This window comes from Lithobates pipiens, unplaced genomic scaffold, assembly GCF_037356315.1.
Source record: "Lithobates pipiens isolate NorthernLeopardFrog02 unplaced genomic scaffold, aLitPip1_a1.2 Scaffold_22, whole genome shotgun sequence".
NCBI classification, from domain to species: Eukaryota; Metazoa; Chordata; class Amphibia; order Anura; family Ranidae; genus Lithobates; species Lithobates pipiens.
In genome coordinates, this window is record NW_027507784.1 from 164069281 (window position 1) to 164094347 (window position 25067).

Here is a 25067-nt window from a genome sequence, read left to right on the forward strand (position 1 = left end):
AGAATGTATTTTGGGGTGTAATTTGTTGTATGCATATGCTGTGTGTGAGAAATAACCTGATAATATGACAATTTTGTAAAAAATAAATAAATAATAATAATAATCAAAAAAATCTTAATTTTTTAAAGAATTGTGGGAAAAAATAACAACTTAAAAAAACTCACCATGCTACTTACTTAATACCTTGGAATGTCTACTTTCTAAAAAGGGGTCATTTGGGGGGTATTTGTACTTTCCTAACTTTCACAAAGACCAAATAATATACACTAATGTGGGTTATTTTTACCAAAGATATGTAGCATTATACATTTTGGCCAAAATTTATGAAGAAAAATCAATAATTAGCAAAAATTTAGGACAGAAACAAAGAAAAGGGTATTTTTTTCACAAAATGTACATTTTATTTTATTTATAGCACAAAAAATAAAAAACCCACTAGTGATTAAATACCACTAAAAGAAAGCTCTATTTGTGTGGGAAAAAGGACACAAGTTTCATATGGATACAGTGTTGCATGACTGAGTAATTGTCATTCAAACTGTGAGAGCGCTAAAAGCTGAAAATTAGTCTGGTCAGGAAGGGGGTGTAAATGCACTGTACTGAGGTGGTTAAGCTCATCCCTATTAGTAGGTAACATTAATGTTTGAAAAAGAAAAATGTTAGCGTTATAATACACAGCACATAGGATAGCCCTTGATATTCAAAAAGACACATAGAATGAATAAAATTAACCATACACGACGACAAATAATGACACGTCACTGGCACTTTTTGTTTCTTTATTTTCTGTCAGTTATTTATTAAAAAAAAAAAAAATGTAATTTCTATTTTTTAAATAAAGTTACAAACGTACAAACATTCAACATTCAGCACTACAACGCATCAGTACCAATGAAAAATGCAGCTCCCCGACAATATTTGTAACAAGCTCAATTTAAAGAAGTAAATCCAGAGCACATATTAAGCACTTACAGATTCAAACCATATCACTGCAAGAATACCAATAACGACTGTACCAGGTGTTCACCAAGGCCCGATTATATTCAGCATTCTGCCCACAGTATGAACCATTAACCTGCCAACAATCAATCTGAAGCTGTAGAATTATCATTAATCCAACCACCCCACACTTTTTCAAATGTAGATGGTACCCCTTTACTGAGATATGTAGCTTTGTACAACAGTAATTATTAAAGCATTATTTACTAACTTCTTCCAGGCCATGACGGAAGGGGCCACTGGTTTCTTCCATGACAGAATGATTATTTACGTGCATAAAACAACAGCAGGGTAAGTAGCATTTTGGGTGCTAACTGGTCTACAAGGCCCAATAAACAAACTGCTATAGAAGGTCTAATGTTAATTTTCTTGACTGACTGAACACAATCCATAACCTCTGACCAGAACTGTTGAATAGGTGTGCAATGGAAGAAAATGTGCAAAAAATCCATCCCAGGGGCAGCACACCTCCAAGTTCGAGGAACGTTTAGCTGGAGTGTAATAAATTCTATGGAGAAATTTAAATTGTATCAGATGATCCCATGCTGACACCAGCCCGGAAAAGGTAGCGGTCGATATGTCATCCCAGTCATCACTATCAAGCTGTGGGAAGTCTGACAACCATGCAGTGCAACACGAGGCCAAAACCTTGGTTGTATCTATGAATAGTTGTTTATAAATAGTAGATTGGGCTTTAGCAAAGTCTTCATCTCTAAGTAAGGATTCTAGATCACTAAATCTCACACATAAGATGGAAGATCCAAATTGGGCAATAAAAGGTGGAAGCTGGTACTGGCGTTTAAGTACCTCATATGTCAATAGCACCCCATTCCCAACTACCAAACCCACTATCTTGATCCCATATCTCATCCAAATGATTGGATCAGGGTAGGAAAAAAAACGGAGTCAGCTGAGGATTATGCCACAATGGCATATACGGAGACACCATGCTGTCTTGGATTTCAGCTCTCCTGGTTACTTCCCATGCTCCAATAACAGATCACATAGACCCAGGGAGTGGATAAGGGGGGGGCCTGGTCCCACGGAACATTAAGTGTGACAATGTCTCATAGGATCCTACAACTGCCTCATAATCATGCTGTGTCAACCACCTGTGGGCAAAGACTAATTGTCCCGCTAAGAAATATCTAGCAAAATTGGGCCAACCCCCCTTATTTCCAAGGCTACTGCAGCACTTGTAATCTAAGACGGGGTGCTCCCCAACCCGAAGGAAATCTGAGATTACTCTATCAAAGGCATGAAAATTAGTCTTGGGAATCCAAATGGGTGAGTTCCTGAAGATGTATAAAAAGAGGGGGAGAAATTTCATTTTTAGCAAATTAATTTTCCCGATAAGATAAGATAAGCTGCAGGTTACCCCAGAACGTGTCTATTATGTTATTAAGACTTTGTAGTATTGGAGTAATGCTAGGGGGATAATGTCAGATATGGACTGTGATTTGGTTAAGCCCAAATATTTCACCACTGAAGTGGGCAACCCGCCGGGGCTCTTTAAGGTCGGAACCTACAACGATTTTCTGTCAGTTATTGCCATGATATCAAAACAGGCTTCTAAAGCATAAGGTCACATTTAAATGAAGACCTAACTACCCTTTCACCTTTTGCATCCCCTATACAGTATAGTGCCTCCTGCAGGCCTTAGAACAGTGAACGACCTTGGCCAAGAGACATTCCCTACATTTGGTAGGTCTTCAGTCCTCTACACCTATGCACTTGGGGCCTGTTCTCCATACCAACTGATCTGAGAGCTATGGTGAGCACTACATAAGGGACGGCCAGGGAGAGGGGAGGCAGGGAAGCCCGTCATAGTGAAAAATTGTTGATATACTATGAAGAAATCAGGCCACTTAACCAAAGTAAAGCATAATCAGTTATTTAGTAATACAAGTCTTGGATACAAAATGCATGATTTGGGTTGTCAGCAGATTGTCTATTATAACCTCAATGTAAGCCATGATTTGAATTATTTAAATAAGTTACACATTACCTTTTGGTTGAGACGAGATACCAAAGACATGATTCACTAAATACTGTAAGTATTTTCACTCCTGGTTAAAATATAAGCACTTTAAACACCAAAGCCTGTTTCTGCTTCTTACTAAAATTCTAAAGCAAACACAGGTTGACTTAAAAAGTACTCCTTTAGTAAATTCTCCCCAAAATGAGAATGTCTGTATATTATCTGCTGAAATAATTAAGTCAGTACGTTACAAAATCTCTGCAGAAAGAGGGTGATAGCTTTAACTTCTAGGAGATTGCTATTGAGAAAGCAATGAGTCAGCTTCATTGACCAGAATGTAGGAAAACTCCCTGATGTGTTCTTGTGGTGATGAATTATAATTTCAGGCTTTCAATTTTCTGTCAAAAGCACCTAAAACATGAAACACAACGTAATCATTTGACACAGTTATGCTGCTTTACTAAAGAGTAAATATAAGTATTTTGTTTGCAAAATGGCAATTGTTCAGCAAACTAAAAGTCATTCATTTAGGGTTTACATCAATTTTTAAACAGTATTAAACCCAAAAATGTAATATTGCCAATCATTAGATGTGGTGGCTGCATTTGTTTTCTTACGAATACATTGTACATTTACTGTATGGGTAAATACGTGTTACTATATTTCTGTATTTTTTTTTTTCTTGCACTTGACATTGCAATTCTTCTAAAATATTTGTAATTTGATTTTGTATTACCTTTAAAATCAAAATTTTCTTCCTAGTCCTTTAAGGGGTTTTGGATGCTGGTAGGTGGGGCGGGGGTTTATGATCATGTGACCGCCGCGACTGGCCATGATTTAAGTCAGTACGTGTTATAGAATCTCTGCAGAAAGAGTGTGATAGCTTTGACTTCTAGGAGATTGATATTGAGGAAGCAATGAGTCAGCTTCATCGACCAGAATGTAGGAAAACTCTCTGACATGTTCTTGTGGTGATGAATTATAATTTGAGGCTTTTCATTTTCTGTCAAAAGCACCGAAAACTTGAAACACCATGTAATCATTTGACACAGTTATTATGCTGCTTTACTAAAGATAAAGAGTACATATAAGTATTTTTTTTTTGCAAAATGGCAATTTTGCAAACAAAATTAAAAAGATACATATAAGATACAAAAAAATAATACATATAAGTATTGTGTTTGCAAAATGGCAATTGTTTAGCAAACTAAAAGTCATTTATTTATGGTTTACATCAATTTTTAAACAGTATTAACCCCAAAAATGTAATATTGACAATCATTAGATGAGGTGGCTATATTTGTTTTCTTACGAATACATTGTACATTTACTTTTACATTTACTGTATGAGTAAATACGTGTTACTATATTATATATATATTTCTGCTTTTGACAGAAAATTAAAAGCCTCAAATTATAATTCATCACCACAAGAACACGTCAGGGAGTTTTCCTACATTCTGGTCAATGGAGCTGACTCATTGCTTTCTCAATAGCAATTTCCTTGAAGTTAAAGCAATCACCCTCTTTCTGCAGAGATTCTGTAACATGTATGATCCTGTGACCACCGCGATTAGCTGTGGCAGGGGGTCATATGATCGGAAATCTTCTGATTGCAAGCAGCGATAGGGAGCTTTCTGTTAGCTGCCGGTAACTGAGCCAGGAGCATGCATAGCATTCGCTCTTAAAGCGGAGTTCCACCCTAAAGTGGAACTTCCACTCATCGGAATCCCCCCCCCCTCCGGTGTCACAGTTGGCACCTTTCAGGGGGGAGGGGGGTGCAGGTACCTGTCTAAGACAGGTATTGGCACCAACTTTCGGGCATAGACCCCCACGGGATTCTGTGCTTCTTCCTGTCCCGCTGCGCTGTCTGCTGGGACACACACGGGTGCCAGCCGCAATGCTTCACTTCCTGAATCCCTCACCGAGAATGGCGGCGGCAGCAGCCGAGAGTTGAGCGATCGATCGGCCTCAGCTGCCGACATTGCTGGACCCTGGGACAGGTGAGTGTCCACTTATTAAAAGTCAGCAGCAGTAGTATTTATAGCTGCAGGCTTTTAATAATTTTTTTTCCAGTGGACTCCCTCTTTTTTTGCAATATTGCACGCAAATATGCGGTCTCTTGGCACCAATGCCCAAACGCTGAGATGTTGCATATATGCATGCTATTGGCACCAAGAGGTTAAAATGATCATTTTGTTTTGTTACTGTCTGTATCCTCAGTAAAAAAATATTTACTTCCTACTGTATCACTAGGACAAGAAGTAAATTAAAATATATATACTTATACAATATAATATGCTATATTAATCTGACAGAGGTTTCAATCAATCCCAAAAATTATTTAATGTTACAATGTAGTTCAAACTGTCCTTGAATGGCACCAGTCCAGGACTTTAGTAGCTGTGACCTCTAAAAGTATCATGTAATGTGCCTCTAGTCTATAACTGTCTCCAAAAGCATGTCTCAAGTCTCTTCTATAGCATTCACAGTCTGACCAGTCTATACAACATGTGTATAGTTTCTGACCATCTCTTGTTGCATGCCAATAGTCGAATAGCTCCCTGTAGCATAACATTTACTGAACATGAGGTCATGTGTAACCCTTAGGTTTTGGCAGGGGTCGCATGTGAGAACCTTTATGCAGCGTACACAAGATCAGACTTTCTGTCAGACTAGGTCCGACGGACTTCCTGACGGACTTTTGGCGGAGGTCCGACTGACTTTCCAAATGAACGGACTTGCCCACACACGGACTAAAGTCCGTTCATTTTGAACGTGACTCCAGGTACGACGGAACTAGAGAAGTAAGTCAATCTCGCCGCTTTTATTGGCAAAAAAAATCACAAATAGTAGTACATTAAAATACAATAGTGTGTACACCACAATTAATGAGTTCCTAGCAGGTTCCCCCAGGAAAGGTTTAAAAAAAAGGGGGTGCACAAGGTTTCCTCAACTAGTTTCGTGGAGAGACCGCTTCATCAGGAGGATGATCTATAAAATAAATACTACATTTAAATGGATCATACAGGAAAAACAGAGTACAAAATAATCAAAATATCAGATTACAACCTACAAAGATTTGTTATTATTATAAGAAGATCAGCTCACCCCCACTATAGAAATAGAATGCAGGCAGGAGGACCCGTTACTTCCCCCGGCGGTAGTACTAGTCGAGGAAACCTTGTGCACCCCCTTTTTTTTAAACCTTTCTGGGGGGAACCCGCTAGGAACTCATTAATTATGGTGTACACACTATTGTATTTTACTGTACTACTGTTTGTAATTGTTCTTGTTGTGCCTTTATTAAATTATATAAAATTTTACTAGTTTGTTTTTTGTTGATTATCAAGTACCGGTATAGTGCAATTTATGGTCCTGTTGGATATAATTGCCTGAGGGTCAGTGTGAACGGCTACCCTGGCATTTTTATACCAGCCAATTCTTTTACAGACCAGCATACAGACGAGTGGGGAAGAAAGGGTCCGCTGGAGTCCACACACGATCGAATTGTCTGACGGATTAAGTCTGCCGGAAAGTCCGATCGTGTGTACATGGCATTATAGCAAGAAAGTTGTCCACCACTGCTATGTATGCTAAATATTGAACTAGTTAAAGTATATTTAAACCCAATTACTAAAATCTCATATACGCTTTAACATATTCATTTATTTTCAGAAGTCTTTTTCAATATTTTTAAATCTGCTGCTTTACTCAAAATAAAACCTGCTGGTCATGCCTTGAAGATCCTTGGTTAGTCATCTCCTGACTTAGTCTCCCAATTGTCCATCTATATAGTCAACCTGTCATACGTGCTTCTGATGTAGCCATTTTAGCTCACATTGCTCAGGCATGGTCTGCTATTGTCACCATCATAATAACCGCCCTGAAAAATTAAGTGCATGCCTCTAGAAACAAAGTGGCTGTAAAGAGGCTACAGTAGACCAGCAACCATGAGATACAACCAAGGATGAAAAAGGTAAAGAGTAAATATAAGTATTTTGTTTGCAAAATGGCAATTGTTTAGCAATCTAAATGCCATTCATTTAGGGTTTACATCAATTTTGAAACCGTATTAAACCCAAAAATGTAATATTGCCAAACATCTGGGTTAGGGGAGAGAAAGCAGTAAAGTATTAGTGCACCTCATCCACTATCCATTTAGGCTATTTGGTTTAGACAAAACTAAATTTAGAGGCAGACATCTCGTAGTACCGAATAAAATTCATACTTATGGGCCATACACACGATCCAAAAATTGGACGACAGATCGTCCGGATTTTTTTGCTTAATAGTCGCAAGTAGAAATTGAATAGGTTACTAACGAATATTCTCGTACCACAGGAAAATAAAAATTGGAAGTGATGTCATGTGTTGTATTGTATTTGTATTGTATTTTCGGACGACAACTGTACTGACTAAGCGAAAATCATACAATCTGGTATCGTAGGTGGAAAATTTTCGTGCTTGTCCAATCAAATGAATTGTCATGATCGGCTCTTGAAAGCTCTGTACCAACGATCTGATTATCGTACGATCATGTCGAAAGTGGTATTTTTCATTTGATGTTCGGATCGTGTGTACGGGCCATTAGTGTTATGCCCCGTACACACGATCGAATATTCTGACAACAAATGTTGGATGTGAGCTTGTTGGCTGAACGTCCAACCGTGTGCATGCTCTAGCAAACATTTGTTGTCGGACTTTCTGCCAACAAATGTTGACTAGCAGGTTCTCAAATTTTCCACTAAAAAAACTTTGTTGTCGAACTTTCCGATCGTGTGTACCCAAGTCCGACACACAAAAGTTCACGCATGCTTGGAATCAAGTACGAGCCGGAAGCAATCGGTCTTGTAAAACTGGCGTTCCTAATGGAGATATCACGTACGTCTTGTACGTCACCACGTTCCCATGTTCATAATTGTTGGCCAACATTTGTGTGACCGTGTGTATGCAAGACAAGTTGGAGCCAAAATCCTTCAAACAAAAATCCATGGTTTTGCTATCGGAAAGTCCGATCGTATGTACGGGGCATAAGAACTTTCACTTTTCTGTTTTCGCTGCTTAAACCCAACAACCAGTTTACAATTTCTAATCTAAAACCTTAATCTTGATGTTTTATTTTAAATGCACACAAATGAGTCTTAAAGCCTGATTGCAAGAACAGTTCCAGTAAACAGATCAGGGACATCAGATATCATATATTACCAATATCATATATTACCAAAGTCAAATATGTACATAATGAATGCAGAATAATTGCAATGTTACTGCACTACCTGCTCTGTGAATTGCTTTATTGTGGTGATTAGCAAACCAATCAAATATTTTCTGTCTATTTTCCAGGCCAATTTTCAAGCTTTGGGTAAAAAAGGGCATGGATAGTTGGGCATTGTCACAGGGGACATGTTCCAATTTTTTTTTTTTAAATATAGTTCAGTGGGAAGTGGGTCCTTTTAGTGCCACCGCCATATGTCATAAGTCAGTAGCAATGGGGGGTTTTACACACATTCCATAAGCCACTGTTCACACACACACTGCACAAGCCAATAGCCGACTGTAGACTTTTAAATTTAAGCAATCAGGCAGCTATACAGCAACTTTCAGACAAAATGTCAACTGTGCGCAAGTGTGGTAGCCTGGTGCAAGTGTTGGAGATTAATTCATATCACTTCAAGCATTGCTGCCCTCTAGGACTGGGAGTGTTCAAAGTCACTACAAGGAAGAAACACAGAAGTGTGCACCAGCCTAGTGCATTATCCCACAAAAACTCTTTATGAAGGAATTGTCATAAAATGTACTCACAAACTTGCGCAGAAAACAACACTCATCAAGCTTCTCATTCATAGCTTAAAAGTTCTGTTCACAGTATACTCCAGAATTCGGCGGGACTCTGCCAAGTCCACTCTTGCTGACGTGTTTGTTTCGAAACTAGTATTGTCTTCTTTAGAGCCAGAGCTCTAAAGAAGAAGGTGCTACCTTCAAAAAGTTCCAGTCAGTTTGGACCCCAGCAGGGTCCATCTGAATTCTGGAGAGTACTGTGAACAGGACAGGTTAAGCTACAGACGAGTAGCTCGATTAATGTTGTTTTTTTGCACGTTTGTGAGCACATTTTATGATAATTCCTTCATAAAGTGTTTTTGAGAGATAATGCACTAGGCTGGTGCACCCTTTTGTGTTTGTTTCTTGTAACTATAGAGCAACCCCATCACTTTTTAAAACTGTGTTCCCCCTCAGCTCGACCACCCTTACCATGCTTCCTGAGTGCTGCTTTGCTACCTGCAGGTCCTGCTGGGTAGAGGGGAGGGAGACCAACTAATATCCATTGGCTGATCTCCCAAGCTGAAAAGAACCCAGAAAAGACATGTATATTGTCACTTCTAGTTTCTATTGTCACTTTCCCTGACTGCTGTGGCCAGCGAAGAAGCTAATGGTATACAATCTAAACTATGCATTAGCTTCAGTGTAGAGCAGGTGAGACATCACGGCTCTAAAAAAAATCCTAATGTTTCATTAAAGCAAACCTGTCACATGGAGTTCATGCCACATGGGGACTTTTGTCCCCTTTGTAATCTAAATAAACTTTTAGTGAAACAAGTGTAAAAAAAAAAAAAAAAAATTTTGCGCCTGCCCTGATTAATATAAAAACCCCCATCAGATGCGTCTATACAAAAACGTTGCTTACACTACACATGATACATACGGTTGCACATGGTGGAGCAAGAGCAATAATTCTAGCACCGTTATTCACACTAAAGCAATTTGAAAGTGTCTTCTAAGAAAAATATAGGTTATTGAAGTTCATTGTTGTTTTGCCAGGCACACGCAACTTTAAAACTTGACATGTTGAATATCTGTTTACTCAGCGCAAGCCCACCCTTTATATATTACCAAAAATGTGGTAATATATTGTGTTTGTGCAACCCTAAAAATACATTTTAATGTATGTGTGCTTGATAAACAGCAGATGCACCAGTATTGATGTGTACAAAAAAAAAGAAAAAAACAGCTCTGGCAGTGAAAAGGTAAATGTTGCTTAAAGGGCTACATTTTAAATACACAGCTCCATTTAATAACATGCTTGGGGAATTCTTTAAACCTGACATAGAATGTGGAGTACTAATAGCATATACTCCAGCATAACTGACATTTAAAAAAAAAAAAATATTTGCTGCTTAATGTAAATTTCTTCCTCACTGGTTTCTGTTTTTATATGTTCCCCCACCCCCACATCTAAGATGCCAGCCATACTGCATGCCTTGGATAAGGGTCTGATATGGATTTTATGTAATATGGGGGGGGGGGCAAATATTTTCTTTTGTGTATGGTTCCTCTCAAATTCCAGCATGCTGAACTTTGCTCATTTCGCTCATCACCACTACCAATGTGTCAAAATGTTGAAATATATCCAGCTATGAAGAAAAAAAAATACCTTAACACAAAGGGGGTCTGACAATAGGGACAGCAGCCATATGCATGTATTCGCTATTATGCTCCTTTGAAAGTTCTGTGGTTCTAGCTTTACATTCTTTGCAATCCTGCAACATAAGAAACCACGTAAAATTAGAGCTTGAAATCACTGACATTTTGTTATAATTGTTCTTATCTGTTATTCATTTATAAGATTTACCCCAACAAAACTCATATTTCACCCAAACTTAACTCCCACGCCTGTAAACAAAGAACACGCATTCTGAGGGGAACTCACTTTCATAGAATTGCATAGTATATATAGGTTAAATTAACTAAATTTTACAGAATTCTATTCATATGTTCAAATATTCCATTCTTATTAAGAGAAAATGTATTTGTAAGGTTAACCAAAGAATCCAATATTTAGCATTTGCCTTATATATTCATTATAAATTATAGGACACTTTGAGTTGACTGTGCGAAATTCGTTGTTTGAAATGTCTATCTATCAATATGCCCAGAGAACATTAAATCAATCCCCTGCAGGGTTTTAAGGACATTGTATGATATATAGTGGCACTTGGGCAGGCCATAGTTTGTCTTTCCTCCCACCACAGTCGAAGGAAAGGTAATTGCTGGATTCCCCCATCATCACAGTGAGTGTTCATAGGAGAATCCCTCTCACAGCATTTTTATGTTCTGGCGGTAAGGAACCTTCCCTGCCAGAAGAACACGATTAGTGTTGTCAGCTGTAGCCTGCAGTGCTAATCGTTTGGGAAAAAACAAACAGGCTGGTTGTACACAAGCTGATCGATAGATCAACATATGTACAATCATGGTACCCATAAATGGATCAAAATTTGTGCAGTCCCTGCTGGACTGACCGAATATTGTTCCATGTATGGCCAGCTTAATTATACTTTGTTGTATGTCCTATTGCTTTGTGTAAGCTTTGTGTGAGCTGTAATTGGTGGCAACAAATGATCATCTGTAGTTCTTTCAAAGTATTTAATGGAGAGGAAGTCATGTGTGTCATGTGTGTCATGTGTGCTGTAAATACATCTTTCTACTATTTACTATGTCACCTTAGTAACAAAGCATTTAATGCAATGCTGCATTTCTTTGTAAAATTTTTAAATCTTCGTGTCAGATTCACTAAGCGCCAGGACAACACTTAAGCTGGCTGTACATGGGTCTTTTTTTTTTCTTTTTGTTCAGCCAGCGGGTTGAATGAAAAAAAACTTACGTGATTTCCCCATCCACATATTCGAGGTGGATATGGAAATCCCCCCTGCTGTCATAGTATTTTGACAGCCGGGAGTCTCCCCTGCTGTCAGAATACACTGATAAGCACTTCAGCCTGTTGCCTGTGGCACTGATCGAGCAAGAAAATACTGACAGTGCCATTGAGCAGTAAATGATCGGCAGATTGACTTCTGTTCAACCACAGTGGCTACACAGGGATTGAAATTCACCTCGTCCCTGCTGAACTGACTGAATTTCAATCCAGCTTTAGAATAGGGAAGGAGGGGCAGTAGTGCTGCTCTGTCATTGTCAAGCCAGCAGGCATTGATCTAATGTCATTGCATTCCTTAAAGAGACACTGTTATTTTGCCCATTCAGTGAATTCTAAAGAGTTCCCCTACTCATTGCACTTACACTTACATTACCAGTGAGTCTACTGCAGCCGAATTGAAACGCAATGCCTCTTGGTACGGAAGAGCATGGGACCTCTTCCATTGACAGTACACAGATTTGGCAACCAATCTACAGTCTTGAGCACTGTCAAATGAAAGGGGTCATTGCTTCCCCTAGCCTTAGAATAGGCAGTGTGTGATTCTAGGTTGGGTAACTATAACTGAGACAAGGGAAAAGTAACAGTGTCTCTTTAATTGTAAAAGAGAAAATGGTGTCACCCTCCAGTCTGTGCCATCTGGCAGAGATGTACAAATCACAAAAGTGCCTGTACTGAAGGCAGATAAAACAGTTCACATACTGTATGTGTTTTCAATGGTATTGGAATTAGCTGTTTGCCCAGAGTTCAGCTTTAAATATCTTCAGGTCTAATAATCTCATTAAACTATTGTGTACTCATCAGCTAATGTTGTTAAACCCTATTTTACGTTAACCGGTTTATGCAAATTACATAAAGGCAAATTGGCCATTTAAGCCAAATAAAAAGGGCAAGATTATCTTTGTTCATTAGATCTGCTGATTGTTATCTATGTTCTATATTCTGTATTGCTAACATCCGGTAGTTTATTTGCATTTTCAAGTATTAAGTATGTGCCTTCTGTTTACTTGTTAAATGGTAATTCTCCGGTATACTAAAATAATATGCCTCATGTTTCTGTATATCATTAGCTCTTGTACAATAGAGCAGTGGTCATCACCCCTGTCTTCAGGGCCCACTAACAGGCCAGCTTTGCAAGATAACTGAAATACATCACAGGTGATATCATTTGCTGCTCAGTGATTGCAGTATTCTAGTCTGCATCTCCCCAAGGTAATACATAAAACCTGCAATAGAGGATACACGTTCAAACAGCAACCTTGTAGCCAAATCAATCATTGTCTAATGCTGATAAATGTATTTTTCCCTTCAATCCAATAAACCCATGAAATAAAATACATGATTAACATTGTGTTACTCATAAATGATGCTACATGCAAAGGCAACTGGTATTAGTCCTCTCCCCACCATACATATTCATGGGCCATGCACTGCAATTCCCTCCAAAAGGGATAGAGTAGGGCGGGGATATGCAATTAGAAGACCTCCAGCTGTTGCAGAACTACAAGTCCCATGAGGCATAGCAAGACTCTTATAATAATATACAGTATACACACACAGGCTTTTAGATTTTTCACATACATACCTTTCTTTGTATTGTTATATATACCATTATTATGCAACATAAGAAGAATAAACTAGCAATTCCAGACAGAATCCATATTGGAAAGTTTGACAAATCACAGTCTGAAGCCTTTAAATTGTTTGAAGAATAATCTGAAGAATATAAAAATTGAAATTGTTTTATCAATACAGCCTACCCATTCTAGAACTACAAGGATTTGTATTTAACTGATAGGAATTTGATGCAAAACAATACATTCATACTGTGCCTAAATTGATGTAGAAAAAAATATTTTCCGGATTAGTATTAGAGATAAGCGCAATTCATTGACTTATTTTTTCCAAAAATTCTGTGAAAATCTGAAAAGGCAATGAGGAATGCAAAACAAGGGTTACTTCTGTGGTTTCATACATGTTCAGTGGCCTTTCAATGGCTCTCTCATTAGCTTCATTATTTTATGTTTTTTTTTTCACAGAAAGGAAAAAAAGACAGTAAAAAAAGGAAAATAAAAAGTTAAAGTGGAACTTTGCCCTTTCAATCTACACTCTTTGTATTGCTTTTGCTGATAGCATTAGCAAATAGGAAAATATATCATATTTACTTTTTTAGGTTTAAACTTTCTTTCTTACATTTCCTCTGTTACTTCTTGGTTTCTAGGCTTAGACAATTGATGTCATACATGCCATGAGTTTTCAGGAGGGGAGCAGGGGTTTTCTTAGCTAAGCACACCCTCTTGCCAACATTCCTGGCCTAATGGATGGATTCTTTGAAGTAAATGCTGCATGAATAATCTGCCCCTATTTAAGATGGCCATGGCTAAAAATGCTATCAGGGCTGTTTTTCCAAATAATTTCTCAGCAAAATAAAGCCTGGAGACATGAATGGATGCATATATTTGCTTTGAATAATAAAAAATTTATGAAATGGCATTTTTGGTTTGTGGTGCACAGATGCAGAATAATTCTGTTTCAACGCGACAATACAAAAATAACAAAAAAATAAACCAAAAAAAGGTTAAAAAATACAATACAAGGAACGTTAAAGAGGGATTCCACCTACAAAAAAAATATTAAAAGCCAGCAGCTATAAATACTACAGCTGCTGACTTTTAATAAATGGACACTCACCTGTCCCGGGTTCCAGCGATGCCGGCAGCCGAGGCCGATCGATCGCTCGGCTCTCGGCTGCTGCCGCCACCATTCTAGGTGAGGGAATCAGGAAGTGAAGCGAATCGGCTTCACTTCCCGGTTCCTTACTGCGCATGCGCGAGTCGCGCAGCGCAATAGGAATTGTCCGCGCTGTCTCTTAGACCCGTGTGTGTCCCAGCAGACAGCGCGGCAGGACAGGAAATGGCGTAGACTCCCACGGGAGTCTATGCCTGGAAGTGGGTGTAAATACCTGTCTTTGACAGGTATCTCCACCCCCCTCCCCCCTGAAAGGTGCCAATTGTGACACCGGAGGGGGGGGAGGGTTCCGATCAGCGGAGGTTCCACTTTAGGGTGGAACCCCGCTTTAAGAGCCAGTTCATACCAGGAACATGCTGTGCTTTCCTGTGCAATTCACAAGCAGTCCTGTGCAGTGCAATTTCAGCCCACTCGTTTTTAATCAGTTGAAATCGCATTGTACTCCGCCAAAGATGGTTAATATACTACTTTTTGGAAACTCACTGCAACTGTATCGCATGGTACTTCTGTGCCATGCGATCTGGTGCAGGCAAAAGCACTGAGTTTGCAATAAGCATTTTGGGTGTCATTAACTTAATATTGAGTTTTGAACACGGTGCAGGAAACATTTACATAAACATACAGTACAAGTTCAGCTGAATTCAAGGCAGAGGACACATCATTTGACAACTGCAGTATTTAGCTGGCCTAATTAAGAAAATGTTCTTACCATGAACATAAACATACGTCTCAGTCTCATAGGTTTGGAAAGGAGGTGGGACAAAGATTTGCATGCGGCAAGTGTAGTTGTCCGTGTACTTGACATCAAGGTTAGTGAGAGTGAAAAAAAGGGTGCCATTGAATTCCTTATAGTGACACTGCACATCTTGCCAGCTGTCAGGATTTTTTTTTTTTTTTACCTCCTCAGAAGTATAAACCTGGCACACAACTTCATTTTTATTGCCTTTCTCTAAAGTCAAATTAAATCTGGAATTTTCAATCAGTTTATTTTTGCAAAGATCCACTGTACCATCTCGAGAAACGACTAACACTTCTGAAGTAGTGTTCATTGGGATTTGTTCTGTAACAGAGGCAAAAAGAGGTAATATCAATCATAAGAATTGCTATACAAAATATAACAAACAATTTTAATATGTAATAACATGATTTTCTAAATCAGTTTAAATATTGCTTTTGTTATATTGTTTAAAGGATAACTATACATTTAAGCACCTTATAGCACCATGATTTTTATTTCTTTTTTGGTGGGGGGGGGGGGGTGGTTACAGCCACTTTAATTGAATCTGACCCCCCCACGCTAACTATACCTTCTTGCACTAACTTTAGATAAATCAGTGACCTTGTCAGGAGCTGCAGCCTACTTGTGGTCTGGTTTGGTGCTACTTCTTTTCAGCCAACAGAGGTGCACAAAACAGCACAGTGTGTTGCCTATTCATTATTTACTGAATATAGCCATCTGACTTTGCCATCAGAGCCTACACATAAACGTCACCCAAGTGCAGTTCTGTGAGGCTCCATCCACTGAGATAAGTTACTACTGGAGGAGGGGCAGTTAGGTCTATGTTGTTTATGTCCTTTAATCATTAAGTTCAATTAACACAACTATGCGTCATTTGGCATAATTGGGTTGATTTACTAAACCTGGAGAGTGCAAAATCTGGTGCAGCTGTGCGTGGTAGCCAATCAGCTTCTAACTTCAGCTTCTTCAATTAAAGTGGTTGTAAACCTCCCTGACCCTATTTTTACATATAAGTAAGCCTATAATAAGACTCATTATATGTACTGAAAATATCTCCTAAACGTGCACTATTAGGAGATATTTGCCTTGTAGTGCGCCAATGATGTTATCGGCGCCATGCATACTAGCCCATTATGCTTTCACTTTGCAGGGGAATAAAGACGAAGTAAAACCCATCAGGGTTTACTTACTATTTAAGCTTTGACAAAAAACAACTGGAACCCAATTGGTTTCTATGCAGAACTGCACCAGATTTTGCACTCTCCAGTTTTAGTAAATCAGCCCCACTGATCGTTATTTTCAGCCATTTAGTTGAGATTTGCAGATGTCATTTGCTTTTTTGGAAGAACAATTGTGTTATTATGGGCTAGCATATATAGTTATCTGTTAACAACTGGAGTGCAGAATTACCCATATGCATGTGTTAGTTTCTTTCAAAAAAAAAAAAAAAATAGTGGTGTTAGGTAAAATCATTAGTTAAGAATCCTAGAAATGTTCTACACAATCTAGAAAGTTACTGGATAAAAAGTATTTCTTTATTGCTGCCTTTTGTCCCTAGTACCTAACCTTTTAGGTCCTGCTCATCATATTCACCTAAATTATAAGAACACACAACATCATCCTCATTTGCCTCAACACATTCTCTTTTTTTGGAGCAAACATAACTGTTCAGATTTGTGTCCTTCAAGGCTCCATAACTGCATCTTTAAATGATAGCATAATGGCACTCTACAGTATATACTAGGAGCATCATTCATTTTATAAGGAAACATTAGACTAGTCTAAGAAATAATAAGATATGTTCATTGAAAGCTATTAAATAGATACAGTACTTGCAAAATTTGTATCTTGCGTTATCAACTATAAGTTGTTTTCCAAAATGTATTGTAATATATTGGATAAGCCACTTATGTAATTATTTGCTCTTATGCTTATGGCTGCTGCCAGTTGCAATGTGTTTTTATTTCATTCTTTTTATAAAAAAAAAAAAAAAACATACAGTGTATGTAAAACAATTTTTTAGAGCCTCTGTTAGTTTTTTTTGTTTTTTTATATCTGTGTAATCACTATGAAAATTATCCCTCGTTATTAGTCCTGGAGACTCTTGTCACCAAGATAGAAGGTGAAGGGAAAATCACAAATTTTGAGTTGTCACAGGAACAGAAGGTGAGGGTAATCTTCAAACAGGGAAATCGGTTAAAGTCTGGTTATCTCTTCCTTAATTGGAGAAAACTCATTTTACTTCCTGCTGTGTCTCTAAAACAAACAATGAAGAGAAGCCTCCCTAATGGCACATGAATGGCAACAAAAAAAAAATTACCTAAGAGGGGTCCTAACTATTCCCCACTCTATTCAAAACAAAAATATTGTGTCCTTATATAGACCTAAAAGCTGCAATTCATGGAAGTGGGAACTGTTTTGCTTGACAATGGATGTATTATTCTATCCAGCCAGTATTGTGATCAAGACACCCATACCAGACAACACAGTCAGATCTTGGACGGACACTGTAGGCACAGGTCAAAAAACATACCCCCAGCCTGCTGCTACTTTTCTCTTCCACGGATTGCAGGAAAGAAATTCACTCAATTCCCCAATCAACATAGACAATGTGGATGCGGGAATCCCTCCTGCCAGGCCATTTTATTCTCCCGGAGGAGGGCAGGGGGAAACCGACCTCGCCAGGAGTAGACAGTGATTATCGCTAGTGGCTATAGCAGCCACTTGTGATAATCAGAAGCAAATCTGGCAGGCTGGTTGTACCCATGTTGATTGATCGATCAACTCGGTATATTGAGCCTGCCCACTGATGATTCGAACCTTGTATGACCGGCCTTACAGTAGCTGCTTTTATAATACAGTTATTTATTTTCTAATTAACCTAGTAATGAACATAAAACAAACCATAACACCTTAACTTGATTTTGAAACGTTGGCATGTGATAGTATACCTGCACATATCCTTTCAACTACTAATGCCGTATACACACGATCGGACTAACCGGCGGACTTAGTCCGGCGGACCAGAGTCCGGCAGACAATTCGACCGTGTGTGGGCTTCCTTCCCAAAAGTCCAGCAGAGATTTGTCCCCTTAATGACCAGGCCATTTTTTGCGATATGGCACTGCGACGCTTTATCTGAAAATTGCGCGGTGGTGCGACACTGTACCCAAACAAAATGTATGTCCTTTTTCCCCCACAAATAGAGCTTTCTTTTGGTGGTATTTGATCACCACTACGGTTTTTGTTTTTTGTGCTATAAACAAAAAAGGGCGTACATTTTGAAAAAAATAACAATATTTTTTACTTTTTGCTATAATAAATATATATAAAAAAATTGTTCATCAGTTTAAGCCGATATGTATTCTTCTACATATTTTTGGTAAAAAAAAAATCTCAGTAAGCACAAAAGTTATAGCATCTACAAAATAGGGGATATATTTATGGCATTTTTATTATTATTCTTTTTTTTTTACTAGTAATGGGGGTGATCAGCAATTTCTACCAGGACTTTGCGGCGGACAGATCGGACACCTTTGACACTTTTTTGAGACCATTGACTTTTTTACAGCAAACAGAGCTAGCTGATTGATTACGGTATAAATGTCACTGTCAGGAAAGGGGTTAACACTAGGGGGAGATCAAGGGGTTAAGTGTGTCCTAGGGAGGGGTATCTAACTGTGGGGGGACAGGGAGTGTACTGACAGGGAGTAGAATGAGAGATCGCTGTTCCTGGTCACTAAAAAAATAATGGGGGGAATTTGGGACTTTAAGGCCTGATTCACACCTATGCATTTTTAGTGCTTTTTTGCATTTTGCAGATTTGCACTACAGTCCATCTAACATCATTTCCTATGGAACACGTTCTGTTGTGCAAATCTTCAAAATGCACTAAAAATGCATAGGTTGGAATCAGACCTAAATGAAGCACACAGTATGTGCCTTCATCCCTGGTTCAAGTATAAGGGCCAATTCACACCAGACACAGTCCCATTCAGTTCAGTGCGCTTTTTTTCTGTACTAAAAATGCATGCACAGTGTTTTCCTTGTATTCCAATGGCTCTAGTTCACACCATGCAGTCAGTTTCTGGTCAGTTTCCGGTCAGTTTCTGCACCAGAAACTGACCAGAACTGACTGTATTGGTGCAGAAAAAATGGAACTGCACGGAACTGCATGGAACTGCATCTGGTGTGAACTGGCCCTAAGGCCTGATTCACACCTATACATTTTTAGTCCTTTTTGCATTTTTGCACTGCAGTCCATTTAACATGGTTTCCTATAGAACACGCTCTGTAGAGCAAATTTGCAAAATGCAAAAAGCACTAAAAATGCATAGGTGTGAATCAGGCCTAAATGAGGTTATTAATTCCTGGGGGTGAAGTCATTTGAAAGTATGTTTAATGGGCATAACAATACATAATAATGATGCACATAGTAAAAATGATTTCATATATATATATATATATCCCCAATGTTGTAAAGCGCTGCGTAAACTGTCGGCGCTATATAAATCCTGTATAATAATAATAATAATATATATATATATATATATATATATATATATATATATATATATATATATATATATATATATATATACACACACACACACACACACACACACACACACACACACACACACACACACACACGGTGTGGACCTTATGAATACATATACATATCAATTTGACAGCTTATAGAATTGACCAAAAATTTGTATAGATTTAAAAAAAAGGCAAATTCATATATAAATTAGATTAAATAGGCTCCTATTAATAGGCATGAGGATGCATCCTGAAAGCACGATGCGTTTCGTGAATGTAAACACTTCCTCAGGGGTGAATGCTCAAATTTAATCTACAATAAAAAAAATAGGATTAATCTAGTGGGGCACTAGGGATAACAGGAAAAATCAGTTGCCAATACTGATTACTTACATAGAGTGGAATGCAATGGTATGTAGTAGACGTGCCAGGACCTCTAGAAACAGCAGATCTCTCTCTACTTCCTTGAGAGAATGGGGATCTGTCTGTTTACGTTGACAGATTCCTATTCTGTCTCACTGAGGAGCAATCACGGGTCACCGCTGGACATCGTGGCCGCTGGCCATGCACCCCCTATAGCCCTTAAAGTGGCCATCGTACAGCTACGGCGATTCATGCAGAGTAGCCAACCTTCCGTCCTATGAGGATGACGGTGGCTGGTCGGCAAGTAGCTAAGTTGAATTTGTATGTACGAGGGAGCAGGTACATTTTTTAAGTGTAACTCCAGCCAAATAATTAATTTTTACGTTTTGGATAGCATAGTGAAGGCTTAACACCCCTGTAACGTTTGTTTTGCTGTCTGTGTCCCTGTCCAGAAGATTTCGCCTCACTTTTGGGTTGCTGTGGAAGCAAAGACTGATGATAAAGCTTCAGTGGAGACATCTTTTTCCCATGATAACTTTTACAGGAGTGAATTTCCCTTCCTAGAGGTAGATATTCTCTTACTTCTTGTTGTTTCCCTCCATTTGTAAGTAGGAGTCGTATGTAACTCGGGGCTGCCTGTATCTCAAAAGCAACACACAAGGCTTAAACATTCTTGTTTACAAAACATTCTTATTTTCTTTTAATTTAATTTTAAAAAAGACATTGTTTTAAAATAAAAACTTGCCCCTCAACAAAACAAAAAGCCATGCGTGTGCAGTTCATGCTCTCTCTCTCTCTCTCTCTCTCTCTCTCTCCGTATTACCAGCGGTTGACCTCAAAGATACTACTACAGGTTGAGAAAATGTGCACTAATATTACTTCACAACATCGTGCATTAACATCTTCTGAGGCCCTTCGACTGCATGGACTATTTTATGGAAAAAGTGAACTAACCCTTCAACAATGGTTTGGACTAGTACCCGATACACACAGTCAGCCACTCTCCTATTTAAACTCCTAGTACCAGTACAGCACTCATCAAAAAATACTCTGAAGCTGCCCATGCATTAAATTAAATACGTTCAGAGTCACTGAGCACAAACAATTATGCAGATAACAATCTCTGACTTCACTATGTCTTTGTTAGCTGCATACTTTTTTAGGCCAGAAACCAAATACATACGATAAGCATGATAACCAGGCAAGTATAGGCTACATATTTCTCAGTTATCTTTATAATTTATAATGGAAAAATGATAGAACATCTACCATATTTTGATTGTTGTCTGCGTACCCTCACTTCTCCGCTTCCTGTCCTGATGACAGGAGATCAGAGGGGCTGGAAGTGATGGAAAGCAACAAAATCACTCGTAGAGTGAGGAAGGGTTGGATACTTTCTGAGGTTTTTATTGTTGCTTGTGCCTCCTTGTTACAGTGAAAAATACAATAAATGGAGGAAAATCTCCTCAATGAAGTTGTAGACAATAACAATATTTGCATTCTCACTCCATTTAAAATGAAAATACATGTTTTCTGTTGATTTGGATTTAAATAGAACTTAAAGCAGACCTATACCGAAGGCCCAAAGGGCTCTGTCCGGACCCAACGGCAGGGCAGATCTTTGACATACAGTTTATGCGCATATCATAACGAGAAGGGCCCTCTGATCCCTCCTGTATTGATTTGTGTTGTAAGGCCGCGTACACACGCGGGGACTGTTCGCTCAACTTTGTCCGCTGAACAGTGTTTCGGCGGACAGTCCGCTCGTGTGTGGGCTTTCAGCAGACAGTTTCAGCAGACAGTCTGCTGAACAAAGTTTTTCGGAAATTCCGAAAAACTGTCCGCTGAAACTTTGTTTCAGCGAACAGTCCCCTCGTGTGTAGGCTTGTTCGTCAAACTAAGTTCCGCGCATGCTCAGAAAGGATTTACACGCCGAAGTTTGCATTGCAGTGTATAGGACGTCGTTTTCTAGTCCGGTCGTACGTGCCGTTCACGTCATCGCGCACGGTTTCAGCGGACTGTTCGTTCGTCGTGTGTGGCCAAGTCCGACCATGCTAATTTTGAGCGGACTGTCCGCTGAAACTGTTTGACGGACAAAGTTGAGCGAACAGTCCCCGCGTGTGTACGCGGCCTAAGTGTATTGTCTGCCCTCATGTTGTAAAGTGCTGCGCAAACTGTTGGCGCTATATAAATCCTGTATAATAATAATAATAATAATATCAAAATTACATTTGAGGGACAGAGCCACAAAAAATAAGGGCTGAAATTCCTCTTTAATTTCAAATTCAATATTAAACAATACTGTCACAGAGAACCACAACTGCAAATTATGCTTCTGTACAATGCTGTGAAAAAAGTAAATATAATTACATATATTTAAATTGCAATCGTGGACTAGCACTCAATCAGACTTCAGATGTCTATTAATATAGTATTATTTATTGGCCACCATGTCCCCTACAGGTGTGTATGATGATAAAAAAAAGAAATGCCACATCAAAGAACTAATATCACATGAAAACGTTTCCCTATATTTCAGCTATTCTAAATTCTGAAAACCTTAATTTTCAGCAATTCAATAGTATTATATTTTCCAAAATAAGTTTTAAAAGTTTGAATGGAAGTTTGAATTGAATAAACAAAAGGAAGGCCTTCCACATTTTAGCAGACAGAGTATATGTTAGGTATATTTGTTTCATATTTTGTGGTTATTAAAGTTAGAATACAGCAATATTGAAGCAAAAATATAAATTGTATACATATTCAGTGTGGAAAAAAAACAAAAAACATCTACGATAGCTTGAATGTACCTCTTAATAGTATCTTCATTCACATAATACACATAACAAAGGCCAAAATACATAAACTGAATACTCACGAAGAACTTGAAAAATAAATGCAAGAAGACATTGATTCTTTCGAAATATTTTCATGCTAAGGATTATCCGATGTGAGATTATTACCAACAGATGCAAGCTCCTCAAGTGTTTTTGACACACTGATGAGGGAAGTGGCTCTTTTTGTGTGGGACATGTTTTTAACGGAAGAGTTTAGTTTGCATTTTCAGCTCTCTGTATATACCTTGATGTGGTTTGCTGAAATATTAGGCACAGTTGGTAAAGACATCTTTTGAGATCACAAAATTTCCCTATGTTCATTTACTATAAATGAGTTTAATGGAAAATAGTTATTTGGAAATATATAACAAAAATATTAAAGCTGAACTCTAGACACATATATAAAACACCAGCTATTTAAATTACATACTGATTAAAAACGCATTATATTTATTACAAAATATGAATAGTGTAGGTACCTGAATCTGAATTACTTCTATACTACACACCCCCATTTACTATTTGTGTCCCTCAATAGTAACAATTCCAGGTTCAAGGGCCCAAATAGTATGACTCCACTGGCCCTATACATACCTGTGGAACACTGGGCTTGTTTAACCACTTCTAGCCCGGCCTATAGCAGAATGAGGGCCAGGTGGTGGTTTTGTTATCCTGACTGGGCATCATATGATGTCCGGCAGGATAACATGGGGGCACACAGTGTGTCGACCAGTCTGACACACCGCATCTCTGATCATGGTGAGGAGCCTCTGATGGAGTACCTCATCATCAGTGCTGCCATCTATTAGTGTCCATCAGTGCCACCTTTTCAAAACTGTTGGTCATTTTTTAGTTTGTTTAGCAAAAAATAAAAACTCCAGTGGTGATCAAATACCACCAAAAGAAAGCTCTATTTGTGGGAAGAAAATGATAAAAATGTAGTTTGGGTACAGTGTTGCATGACTGCGCAATTGTCATTCAAAGTGCGACAGCGCTGAAAGGTAAAAATATTCTCCTAGGTGGAAGGGACGAAAGTGCCTAGTATTGAAGTGATTAAAAATCAGTACTGTACTGGGTAAGTAGTACAGTTGAAGAGTATGTCATAGTTTATAGTTGTCTGGCTTTTACAAACTGGAGAACCCATTGTTATGCTACGTACACACGGTTCAGATTTTCCAACGGAAAATGTTCCATGGGAGCCTTTTGTCGGAGATTCCAACCGTGTGTAGCCTCCTTCGGACAGTTTCCATCAGAAATTCCGTCACACAAAATTTGAGATCTGGTTCTCAAATTTTCCGACAACAAAATCCGTTCACATAAATTACGATCATGTGTACACAATTCCGATGCACAAAGTGCCACGCATGCTCAGAATAAACCGTTCGTAATGGAGATAGCACATTCGTCACGCTGCGATTTTTTAAATAGTTTAATGCAGCGCATTCTCTTCTTCTTTAGAATGCTAGAAGAATGAAGTTATTTTGCTGCTCATATTCACACAGAGCTCTCACAAGATGATTCCTTTATTATTTCTTGTGATCTCATGAATAATATAAAAAAAATTTTTCGTCAGATCTCCATAATAATGTTTATCATTTTTGTTTCTTTTTTTTCTTTTTTTTATCAAGATCTGTTTTTCTAGTGCTGTCCATAATATTATTTCTCGTTGTTTTGTGTGTCAAGTTACCACAACACCATTATTATCTTTTTTATATTTTTTAACCTCAAGGAGGTTGGTTGGTGTTGGTGTTCCTTGTTAATTTGACATTGTATTTAGGAAATGTACCTGCCTAATCACAAAAAAACTGTCCTTTTTGAAGTAAATCACAAGTATTTCAGGAAAATAAATAGCCATTTATTCTGGGTCATATCAAAATAAAGAGGAAGGCAACTCTGGAGAAACTGCTGAAATTGGCATTTGTACCCCGGGGCACACATCAGCAATTTGCCAGCCAAAATTGGTGGCCCGAGGAGTTCATATAATAGTGAGCACAATCCGGTCCAGGACTACAAGAGATCAGAAACATCAGCAGATGACATATCTGTCCCCAGGCTGTGGTCATACAACAGCCTACATCTTTTGTCAGAAGAGACTGAACCCAGGCCATCACTCTCTGGTCTTCCTTACACACTTCCTTCCAGGCTGTG

At 38.5% G+C, this 25067-nt stretch overlaps 1 protein-coding gene across 1 annotated transcript; it reads right to left on the reverse strand.

The window, feature by feature from the left end:
- Positions 1 to 510: 510 nt before the first annotated feature.
- Positions 511 to 23098, reverse strand: ICOS (inducible T cell costimulator). The gene is made up of 5 exons (XM_077448527.1): positions 22961 to 23098; positions 15145 to 15495; positions 13273 to 13403; positions 10413 to 10518; positions 511 to 3391 (listed from the first exon to the last, which is right to left on the reverse strand). Exons 1-4 carry the CDS (start codon positions 23013 to 23015, stop codon positions 10414 to 10416), a joined length of 642 nt encoding a protein of 213 aa, XP_077304653.1. The 5' UTR covers positions 23016 to 23098; the 3' UTR covers positions 511 to 3391; position 10413.
- Between the last annotated feature and the right edge of the window lie 1969 nt (positions 23099 to 25067).

Bases quoted from the DNA above. Each gene is read 5' to 3' on its own strand.
- ICOS (XM_077448527.1), bottom strand. From the start codon at position 23,015: ATGAAAATATTTCGAAAGAATCAATGTCTTCTTGCATTTATTTTTCAA. The intron at 15,496-22,960 runs GTGAGTATTCAG...CCTCTGTTACAG, and splicing joins ATTTATTTTTCAAGTTCTTC to AACAAATCCCAATGAACACT. The intron at 10,519-13,272 runs GTATGTATGTGA...CTTATGTTGCAG, and splicing joins ATATAACAATACAAAGAAAG to GATTGCAAAGAATGTAAAGC.